The 12,275-nt window shown below is 39.9% G+C and overlaps 1 protein-coding gene across 1 annotated transcript in view; it reads right to left on the minus strand.

Annotated features, from left to right (window-relative positions):
* mitfa (melanocyte inducing transcription factor a) overlaps nucleotides 1-8,645 on the minus strand; it is a 32,149-nt gene extending 23,504 nt beyond the window's left edge. The window contains exon 1 of the mRNA XM_080892096.1: nucleotides 8,513-8,645. Coding sequence (XP_080748222.1) covers nucleotides 8,513-8,526 — 14 coding nt within the window. The 5' untranslated portion in view covers nucleotides 8,527-8,645. The remainder of the gene's footprint in view (nucleotides 1-8,512) is intronic.
* Between the last annotated feature and the right edge of the window lie 3,630 nt (nucleotides 8,646-12,275).

The following is a 12,275-nucleotide window of genomic DNA, read 5'->3' on the forward strand; positions in this document are numbered from 1 at the left end:
TTTGAGACCTATTACATCACCGCCACGCGACTATGGCTGTCACAATTCGAAGTGGGGTTAGGGGTCCCGTATGTCCCACAATTCATATGGATGTGGATAATTTTGCCGAGAAATACGGCAGACGGCAGAAGCGGGGCGACCGAAGACTAAACTTTCAAAAGTAAGTACTGAATATTATGTCACTTATTTATGTGCAAATGTTTAATAACGAAGAACACTGAAACATTACTGTTGGCCACATGTCGGCAAAGTTACAAATATTAGCGATGTTTGTACTAACTTGATTTTAAAGCCTTTACTGTAAAATATATGCAGTTCAATAGTTGTCCTTAATCTGACAGAGAATGTGATGATTTTATGGATAATTAAGTTCAGTCATATATCCACAAACAACAAGCTGAAAGTCAGTGATGCTGCTCGGTTTGCAGTCCTGAATATCACGGCACAAGCAGGATTCACTGCACTGTTAATGTTAGCTATGTTATATTGCTGCCTCTGTCCGGTGGTGTCGAGCCAAACGGACTTTAACGTGTGTTTGAACGAGCTGACGGTTCACTCGTTAAGCTGAAAGAAAGATGCTTTAATCACAGGAGTCACACATGTGTCCACTGTACCATCTGGGAACTCTTCTTGTTTAGCACTCGTAATAACACAAACACTAAATCCTCCTTCTCTGGTGCCGTTTTGTAGCAGTGTGTACACCTGAGACTGTCACCTGTCTGTCCTGCACTCTCTCTCTTTTTCTTTCTCTCTGATTGTGTAATAAAGGTATGAACATGTATTAATAAGTTACACTTGTGTTTGAATCCTGCAGCTTATCACACATTTGATTTCCATGTGTGACAACTGCAAGTGTCCAGAGTGAGGACAGACTGAGGGACCCACTGCTGCACATCATCTGTGAGGCTTTGCAGCCCTGATCATCCACCAGGACAAACTCAGCAGTGTGTGAGGAAGAGGAGGAGTGTAGCAAAAAAATACACTTCTTTGATATTCAATTCAATTTTATTTATATAGCACCAAATCACAACAACAGTCACCTCAAGGCGCTTTATATTGTAAGGTAGAACCTACAATAATACATACAGAGGTGTATGTATGAAAGAGGTGAACAGTAGTTACTAAATAAGTTGTACTGTATTGTCATTTATTTTTAATGCTTGATTAAAAAAAGTATTTTTGGAAGAGTCATAGAAACCAGCCAAAGTCGGATACTCCTTTCATCTTCGTCAGATGACATATTCCAGCAAATCTATAAACAACAACAAAAAACAACATATCGGGATCACAAAATATCTTGACAGTAGCAACAGAAAAAGAGAAATAAAGAAAACAGCGACAGAAAGGATGCAGGCTCCTCGTAAGCTTTCAGCTTGTCCATTCGCTGAAACGTATATAAAACAATTACTAACCAGTTTAAATTTAGATCGCGTTTCAACACCACTGTCGCTAGCTAGAAGGAATTAGTCAGACAAAAATAGTGCTGACTTATTTTATCGTACAAAATTAGCTTTCCTTCTCTGATATGCGTTATGTAACTTTCACAACCTAACCGCAACTTAATATAACACAACTGTCCAACAAGTATGGACAAAAGGGAGAGCAAATTAAACTTACGTTGTGTCGTTAGGAGCATGAACTGTGGTAGAATTCCGGTGAGGTCAATAGACCCTGTGCACGAGAAACTGCACAGGGTCTTCTTGGTTTGAGACCGGATGTAGGGTTGCTTTACTTTGCAGTCAATCGCTACTGCGAAGATATACTCCAAAATCAGGTCTAAAACTCGAAAATGGAAAGATTGCGTTAAGTTACAAAGAGCAGCAGGTGGGAACACTCACTACTGTTGTGTCATAAAAAATCTAATGATCAATTTTGACGTTTAAAGAGTTTAGATCGATCAGTTGTTTACATCACTCAACACAAGCAGAACTGCATTACTGCAGCAGAAGACACATCGTCCACATTCAGAAGCACATCTCTGTATAGTGACTGGTCTTATGATTTAAACAGGCAAATGTTCAGCATTCACACTGCAGGTGAAGAATAGTCAAACCAGATGTTTCCCCCATTATGTCGAGATCAGCTAGTCAAGCACACACCTACACAGCATGTTAACAAACCGTGAAAAAAAAGCCACACAAAAAATGAATGATTGCTGGTAAGGGTTTCTATACTTTAGTATTTACGAAGGGTATGTTGTGACTTACCTTCAAAATTACAGTGGTCCCTCGCTATAACGCGGTTCACCTTTCACCTCGCTGTTTCGCAGATTTTTTTAGTGCAAGTTTGCATGCTTTTTTTTTTTTTACATCACATTGTGTCCTGCGTCCTGATCGCTGCAGACGATCTCCTCCGTGACGTCTCTCCTGTACAGTACAGAATCGCTGCATCGATCGCTAGCAATGTGACTCTGAAGTGCAGTACTGTATGTCCACGATGTCCACGAAACGTTTTGCACCGTCAAAAAAATAAAATTGGCTACTTGATTTCACCTATCGCTGGTTATTTTTAGAACATAACACCCGCGATAAACGAGGGACAGCTGAGAAATATAACATTTGAATCCCTTTTCTCTTTTGCTCTGAGGCTCGGGGGAAAAAATATTGTCAAGTCGATGAACATCATTTACAGATATATTAGGTAAATGCCCGAGACATCTATAGAAATGTAAATCGCCGCTTGATTCATTCATTTGCTTAACTTGTTTTGGACCGTAAACAGGGCACGAATAGGACACCGGAAACAAAGCTCCCCACAGGAGTTTCTGCACGGGAAGTAGCATATGCTAACGTGCACATAGTTTGTTTTTTTTTTTGCACATAGTCTATTATGACTTTTCGTTCTTTCACTGTCACACGTTGATGACGTATTTGGAAATCAATTCGGCTGGCACATGACAACAGCGCCACCTGTAGGAAGATTCTCTCCGTCTGATAGCTCGTGTTCTGAGACCTGACGACTTTTTTCCTGAGAACTGAGACCTGACATTTTTTTGTCTGATACCCAACGACTTTTTTTCCTGATACCTGACGATTTTTTTTGCCTGAGACCTGATGACTTTTTTCCTGAGACCTGACGATGTCCTAAAATGTACACCGTACGGGGTCTGGTTGAGCATTTGGAGCCTCAATACGTGCTTCCAAACCAGCACTTAATCTCCGAGAACGTTATCCCAGAGAAGTAAAGCAAGTGTGTAAGTTCATCTCTGAATTTTTGTAAAGCATTCCCAGGCTATGCTTAACAACCGATATATGGATTGACTGCCTCTCATTCTCTCTCCCCCTCCTGCTGCTACTTCAATCATGAAACTGATCAATGATCAGCTGATCAGCGTTTCTGTCGCGACTCCCGTCTCTCTTGTTTGTTTAGCGCCCACTTTGCGCCAGAAAGAGGAAACCAGCGGATAAACAACAGTAGCACATTTAAGCTGTTGTTAGAATTTATTTAATATTACTTTCTACACCAGGATCCTTTTCTATTTAGCTGACAGCTGGTAACTGTGCAGGGGCGGATCTAGCAAAGTTTTGCCAGGGGGGCAGGTAGGGCATTAACAGGGGAAGGGAGGGCACAAAACCATGCTTTTCTTTCAAATTGTCATGTCTAGCTTTTAATAAATAATTATCTGAATCTTACAACCAAAGTTTTTATCTGATGTAAAATGTATCAAAATCCATTACTGTATATAGTAACTATTAAGTCTAATATACCCTAAGCCAGTAGTTCCCAAACTACCGTACGCGTACCCTCGGGGGTACGCAAGTGGCTGTAGGGGGTACGCGTGGGTTGGGGTTGGAGTGGGGATCAAAAGTTTTAAAAGCCGAAATTTGCGCTAATGCAGTTTTTTTTGCCTGTCAAATACATGACTATATACCACCCTCTGGTGTTCAGCAAAAAAATAGCTCTGACAAAATACATGGGCGTGATTTGCCCAAATGACTGACACCTAACAGTTGAAGTTGCCTCCAAGCATTCAGTGCAGCGCGAAAATGGACAAGTGGTTAACAAGAAAAAAAGGCCCTACCACAGAGACACCGGCCACAACAACCAATAAGCTCATATCTGAAGATGCATTTTCCAGTGACCGCACAGGTGATTGTTCAACAACAATGTGTTCGTCAGATTTGGATGCTAGCAGTGCTAGCAGGGATGTATCTGTGGTTACTAGCCAAGTGGCTAGCATAGCTGGAGCCAGCCATGTGGAAAGTGATGAAGTGTCTGATGCGGAGCGTCAAAGTGGGAGAAAGCATGACAGCACGGACTGTAACACAACCTCATCAAAGAAGCGCAAATATGATGACAATTATATTTCGCTGGGGTTTACGTGTATAAATATTGGTGGATTTCCCCGGCCACAGTGTGTTATTTGTGCAAAAGTATTGTCTCAGAACTCAATGAAACCTTCACTTTTGCGCAGACATTTAGAGACAAATCATCCCCATTTGAAAAATAAACCAAGGGAATATTTTGAGCGACAGCTAAAATCACTTTCAACAAGTAAAACCTGCATTCAGGTGCCAGATCTTATGAATAAAAACAGACTACAAGCATCTTACATGGTCAGTTACAGAGTGGCTAAAAACAACAAACCCCACACTATTGTGGAGGACCTCATTCTCCCTGCTGCTTTAGATATGGTAGGGACAATGTTGGGGGAAAAGGCAAAAAAGACGATACAGTCCATTCCATCATCAAACAATACTGTCTTACGGCGCATCAATGCAATGTCAGAAAATGTTTTACAGCAGCTACTTCTGCGCATACGCCACAGTGAATGTTATGCAATACAGCTAGATGAGTCCACGGATGTGGCTGGCCTGGCGCATCTTCTCGTATATGTGCGCTACATTCATGAAGGAACCATCAAGGAGGACATGCTGTTCTGTAAACCGCTGGAACAAAGGACAACTGCCGCAGATATTTTTCAAAAGCTGGACACATTCATGAACACACATGGACTCGTGTGGGACAGATCTGTTGGCATCTGTACTGATGGCGCACGGGCCATGACTGGGAGACACGGAGGTGTGGTTTCGCGTGTGCAAGCAGTCGCGCCAGATGCCTCCTGGGTACACTGCAGCATCCACCGAGAGGCTCTTGCTGCAAAGGGAATACCTGTCCGTTTGAAACATGTTTTGGACACGAGTGTAAAAATGGTTAACTTTGTGAAAGCCAGGCCGCTGAACTCCCGCTTATTTGCTGCGTTGTGCAATGAGATGGGCAGCGAGCATGAGACATTATTACTCCACACAGAGGTTCGCTGGCTATCTAGAGGGAAAGTGCTGACCCGTTTCTTTGAGTTGAGGGATGAACTTAAAGTTTTCTTCAGTAACCATCCCTTTGAGCTGTCTGAACATTTGCATGATGAAGAGTACCTTACCTGCCTGGCTTATCTGTGTGATATATTTTCTCGTCTGAACGAGCTCAGTCTCGGATTACAAGGCGTTTCTGCAACTATATTCAATGTTCAAGATAAAGTTGAGGCCATGATAAAGAAGTTAAACCTTTGGAAGAACTGCTTGGATACAAACAACACTGAAGTCTTTCCTGTGCTGCATGATTTTCTGTGCTCTAATGATCTCACACTATCTAAAAGTGTAAAGCGCGAATGTAACGTGCACCTTGAGGAGCTGGCGGTGCAGTTACGCCGATACTTCCCAGAGACGGACGGCTCAAATGATTGGATACGTCACCCGTTCACCGCCGTGCCTACTTCGTTATCACCGTCTGACCAGGAGAGCCTAATTGAAATCGCCACAGATGGATCTCTAAAAGTTGAACACGCTCAAAAGAACCTGGCGGATTTCTGGATAGGGCTGCGCACTGAACAGCCCGCGCTGGCTAAGCGCGCTGTCAAGACTCTGATGCCTTTCGCCACCACATACTTATGCGAAAAGGGATTTTCTGCTTTAACAAACATGAAAACAAAATACAGAGCAAGACTTTGTGTGGAAAACGATTTAAGACTCAGCCTTTCCCAAATTGAGCCAAACATTGAAGAGCTGTGTGCCTCTGCTCAAGCACATCCATCACATTAAATAAAGTTCTGTTTAATGAAAGTTCATGGCCTTTATGCTCTCGACAAAAAAGTGAATTCTAATAAATCCTTTGATACACTGCTAGTATTAAGTAGTAAAGTTTGTTATTAAAACTCTGTCATTACTAAAAAATATTGATAAATTCATTTGGTGGTGAGAAATAATCGACTGTGCAGTATTTATCTTTATGCATGCGATATTGCAATGTATTTATAGACACTAATTAAGAGTCGTTCGTAGTAGGGGGTATGCGGCTGAGGGTGACATGTCTCAAGGGGTACGTGGCTGGAAAAAGTTTGGGAAGCACTGTACTAATCCATCAATGAATACAACTACAACCATGTGATGGCATGCCACACATGGTAAGCTTCACACCTCACCACCCGTTGATTCACTTTAGTTTAATTTACAGTCACTACTTTAAAATATTCTACTTATTGTTCAATATTGTTTCTTTATTAAATGTATTTATTTTTCCATCACACCTTCCAATGTTTATATGGCGTGCACACATTAACCTTGCAAGGTCAAAGTTCTGTTTTATGTTATATTAATACATCTTTCTTTGTTTGAGTTACCTGGGGGTTGGCTTCTCCTCCTGTCTGGCAAAGGTGTGGCAAAGGGCTGGGAGACCTGAAGTACCACTGACAGCTTAATTGGATTGCACCACATGCTTCATTGCCTGGGGGGTGTTTCATGTTTGTCTAATTGTTTTGTATTAGTTGGTTATATGGCAGCCATCTTGTTTCCCCCGTGTGTGTCATTTGGTTTAGCTAAACCAGTATTTAAGGTCACCTGTGTGTCATTTCAGCAGGTCAGTTTGTCATATGTTTGTTTGAGGTTTTGTTAATTATTATCTTGAGTTTAGTTTATTGAGTTGACCTCTTTTATTGGTCTGCCTGTTTAAGTTTTGGCTTTGTTAAATATATTTTCAGATTTTTGGGTCAATAAAACCCATTTTTTGAATTAAAACCACCTGTGTCCTTTATGCTTTACTGCTTAGTCCCTGACAAACCACAATGTATTTTTTTCAAAGATATGAAATGCTAAAGGATGAGGATATTAAAACACTGTTTAAGTGTAGACAGGCCAAAAAAAGACTATTGGAAACAAACATGTAGACACCCACATTCTCACCCACTGATAAGATGCACAAGTGGATCTTATCAGTCACTCAATATCCTACGTGTTTTGTCATAATTAAGGAAACAACGATCTTCTTCCCATTTACAAAAACATGCTGATGCACAGTGTACATGGATAGTCATGTGATGTGCATTCATGTGTCATAGTTTGAGGTTTCTGTTTAGTTCCTACTTTATTTTGGAATCTCTGATTTTATTGAATGTTGGTTAGTTTGCTTCCATCTTTTAGCTTTATTCACACTGTTACACCATATACTGTTGGAAAATTGTCTTTCAGTGTTCCACATCAAACTTTTCTAAGTTTTTGTTTCCATTTTCTTGCTCAGGTATGAGTTTTTGCATTTTACTTAGTTTCCTTATGTTCCTAGTTGAGTTTTTTGGACTGTTTTGCTTTACTTGCCCCTCTGCCACAGTGACTGACCTTCTTGGTGCAAATGTTTCAGACTTCACTCTATAGGTGTGTTGTGTTTGGGTTGTTCTCCTTATTGCAGTATGGAACAAGATGACAGAAAAACAGCTAAAATAAATCTCCCCGAAAATGTTTTGTTAAACATGTTTTGGAACAGCAGAGTTTTGATAAAACTTTAAGGACACATTTTATACATATTTTCACCAGTCATAATGATCCCAGAAAGTGAATATGGCCACTGTGTAACAATACTTAAGCTTAACTGGTTTAAAAAAAGAGAAATGCCATTAGTCATGTTTTGCTTCTCCATTGTGGTTAGTTTGTTCCTTACATCTGCATGTGTTTGTCACTTTTAAATACAGAACCAACTATCTGTCATAACTAAACCTTTAAGAAATGTGACTTGTAATTGCATATATGCATAAACATGCCCTAGCAGATTATCATTTATCTTATTATAATTGCACACCTGTGTTTCCTAAATTGATTGAACACATATTTAGTGCCACCGTGGAAATTTGACTAAACAATAATGAACTGATGCATCACAAATATAAATAAATGGATCATGTCTACAGCAAAATTAGTCCCACAGAGTTGTTTGTGAAATTAAGATCTCAAAGTCTCCAAAAACCTTTTGCCTTTTGATTTTGTATAACCACAAGCCATTTCTCTACAATCGGCATTTAAGAAAAAGATTTACATGCATGTGCAGCACAGACACACAGCTGATGTGTTGCCAGTTGTTGGTATGAAGTTCCAATTTAGTTAATGATAAACAAGCTTCAGTTAAATGTAGAAAAAATGGGCACGTGAAACATAATATTAAGGGAAACATAGCTGAATTTTATTCTAAACCCAAGAGGCGCATCGACCCAAAATAAAAGAAGATATATTTACAGAGAATCAAGGACGCTTCTTACCTTTTTATTTTCATGACAGTGACTCCAGGATTCACCCTTTACCACTGCTTCAGATTGAGAAATTAGATCCTTTCCTTTTTCTTTTCTTTTTTTAAAGAGCTCTAAAATGTAAGAAGTGACACAACGCTGTCTCACTCATGAGCTGGCCTAAAGACGAGTGACAGATGTCTCCACTTCCGTGATTTAATTGAACATATTGATTTAGGGAAGGAGAATGAGCAATTTTGGAATTTTGCAATAGTACTGTTATCAGGCAACATTTTTTCCATTCAGAGCTGTGATGGTGAACAGTTTTGCACCCCATTTACATCAAGAATGCAGAGGCTGCATAAAATGACAGAATTCAGTAGATCTTATCATTCTGACAATTTAATATGAAAGTAGGTAACAGAAAATGTTGAAACAGAAATTTTGCACGTTTAAAAGGGTCCTTTTTGATGAGCTGGTCCAAGGACCAAGAGTAAAATAAAATTTTATTTATTACAGTAGAAATCAAAAAAGAATAAGAAATAAAACCAGACTAGGTACACTAAGATAAGATAACCTTTATTAGTCCCACACGTGGGAAATTTGTTTTTAAGTATAAGTCAGTAACCCCTTTTTATACGGCACCTTTGAGACACAAGTGTAAAATCAATAAGAAAATTAAGGACTTGCTGCTGATTTTTTTGTTTTTGTTTATTTGTTTGTTTGTTTCTGATGGTTTTCTTTGGTTTTATAGTCACACACGTGCTGTAAAGTACTGATTATTTGGTAAGTTTAGTTTGGAATTTGACCTTTAGTTCTGTGATTTGAGTGTGTTGCTGTTGTAAGAGACTCAAAGCAAGCTGAGCATACCCAGGGTATCTTCCTGCTATCTTGATTCACTAACCCTAACACTGCCAATCAGGATACGGGGTCATACGAAGCCGGTCGGCAGCTTGTTGAGTTCACACAGGCTTTTCTGATCTGGGTATGAGTACACTCACATTAAAGGTGTGAAACTGGCAGCATGTGACAAATTACACTGATTATTTATTATTGAATGGCTGACTTTACAAATGTTCTAATATTAGGAAAAGGTTACTGTTACGTTCTAAGTCTAGGAATGTCTTGAACGCAACAAAACATTGGCCCACCACACTCCACCCAAAACAAGAACCCAAACAATAGTATCTTTTAAAATGCTAAGCAGCCATTTATTTGCTTCAGCAGTGAGCAGTGCCAAAAATAACAAAAAACTCCCTAATGGTCCCTACGCTTCCCTACAAAAAAATGAAAACCAAACAAAAGACAATTCTCTTACCTAACTCACTACATGAAAAACAGGAGAAAACTTAATCAACAAAAATGGCTTCTCACGCCTACTAGGCTGCTGCAGTGAACAATATATACAAGGTGGGGGGGGGGGGGGGGGGGGGGGGGGGAATACTCAATTGCTACTTTACAAATCTATTTACAGCTATATACAAAACCACAATACCAACACCACAATGATCACGACCCATGACAAACTGAAACACAGGGCTTAAATACATAGAGGGAGCAATCAGGGAATGGACAACAGGAGGGAAACACAGCTGGGGCAAATCAGAACTGACGAGACAGGGAAGCGTAAACTGAACACACTGAGATAAGACAGACCTTCAAAGTAAAACAGGAAACACATAACAGTCACGCCTAACACAAAACACTGACAACATTGGATCATAACATTACACACATAATAGAATGCAAGCAACACAGCTGCTGCAGATGTGTGACAGGAAAAGCACTGTACAGTAGTTTAGTGTTAAACATGCTGAGAAACTGCTGAAGAGCGATTTGATAATGAGGAGGCGATACGTAAGAAGTGCTCATCAGTGCACAGGCGTTTTAGGAGCAAATTAAAAATTTAAGTGAAGATCATTATGTCTGTCCTTTACTGTATTTTATATTGATATATACATTGTTTTCATATTTGCTTGCTTATTGATCACTAGTCTTTAAGCAGTGTGTGTTTCTCTGCACTGTGTTATGTAGCAGGATAGCTTATGTAGGTCTTCCTACCATACAGTGTGCAGCACTTGTGCCAAAGGCAAATTGACCATGTTACGTTATGCTATCGCTTCATAAAAATCTGCTGTATCGTTACAAACAGCTTTTCAGTTCTGTGGTGATGGTAGCTCTGAACCACCAAGCGAACCATGACATTTTCTCCACGGGGGTCAGTGTCCTCATTTCCTTCATTATCAATAGAAAGTCTTGTCTCTAGCTTGACATCATGTTGTGTGCTCCAACAGTGAACTAAAACTAATGAAAACCAAAGGTGGGAAAAAATGTTGTGTTCTTAGAAATCTAATTTATTCGAAGTATGTCTTTTGGTGCTTTATTACAAGTAAGAAGTATAATTAGATTTCTGACTCTCACTCACATGTGTTAAATGACAGACGCATATGGAACACAATGATATGGCAGGAGGCTATCCTTAGTCTTCCTGTGGAAGCCCAAATTTTCCGAGGTTGTAAACGCTGCAGCGCAGCCGCTGAGAAACAGGAAGCATGAGTTGTGATTCAGCCATTTCCATGTTGTAACTTGGATCTAAAATTGGTGCTTTCCTTCCCTGACTGTTTCATCACCTTCTTGCACTTGGATGATCTGACTGTTGAGTACCTTCACAGAAGATTTTACAACCCAGCATTTGTCTTAATCTGTGTGAGTACAACAATTATCTAGTGAGTTTTTGGAGGCCTGGTATCCTGTGGAGAAAATAACTTGAAATGATTTATGGTTTAGTTTTTGGGATCAATTGTCAGAAGAAAAAAAAACACATCTGGTGCAAACAAAATCCTGCTGTTTTGCCCTTTAGCACATTAAGTTAGCCACAGACTGTAAATATGGTTTGTCAGATGTGTTTTGCTTCTTGCCCCGCCACCCCCCATGCGTAACTGAGTTAAGCATACAAATGAATTTTACTTGTTGGTGTGTGAGGATGCAACTTGTTACAAGCTTAGTTGTGTGCACACAAAAGGACAATTCAAAGCTACATCTTGTGTTCTTCCCCAATGATAATGGGTTATTCACAGGATCTATTGCAGAATAGCACAGATAATGCTTCCTTTTCCTAGCCCATCAGTGTGTGGTCTCGTAACACACAATGCCACAAGCAAGCACTGTGCTGTAATTCCTTAGGTAGCGCAGAAGTGTCTTCTAAATTTCAAGTCGAATAGAGAAGAATACAGTAAAATGCATCTTTCATTTGTCAGACAGACCCTTCTTTGTCCTCTTTATCTTTAGTTCCTGTGTTAGGATTCCCTAAAGGTTCGGTCACGTTTCAGCAGCAGTTTATGGGAATGTCATGACTCCAAGTACACTCCAAATATCTAATCATTCCATGTGTCAAAGTGAAACAGCAAATAAATTAGAGTGTAAGCTGTACTGTTTGTACTAAAGTGGAAGTACAGTGTATCTGAAGCATGTAATGAGAGTAGAGCTAGAAATTTGATTGATAAAGGGATTTTCTTCTTCTTTTGGTAAAGTAACAAGGTGGTATTAAGAGTTGAAGATGCTAAGATGTTCTTTGGGGGTTACCTGGATGAACCTGGATGGATGAAGATTAGAAATGAGCATATCACAGGGACAGTTCAGGCTGGACACAAAGTTAGAGTAGTGAGGAACAGATGGTTTTGCCCAAGTGCAGAGGAGCAATGGTGAATATATTCGGCAAAGGATGTTGAATATGGAGCTTCCAGGCTGGAGGAAAAGAAAAAGAGCATAGCCGAGATTCATGGATGTGGTAAAGGAG

This window comes from Rhamphochromis sp. 'chilingali' (genome assembly GCF_963969265.1).
Source record: "Rhamphochromis sp. 'chilingali' genome assembly, chromosome: 9".
NCBI lineage: Eukaryota > Metazoa > Chordata > Actinopteri > Cichliformes > Cichlidae > Rhamphochromis > Rhamphochromis sp. 'chilingali'.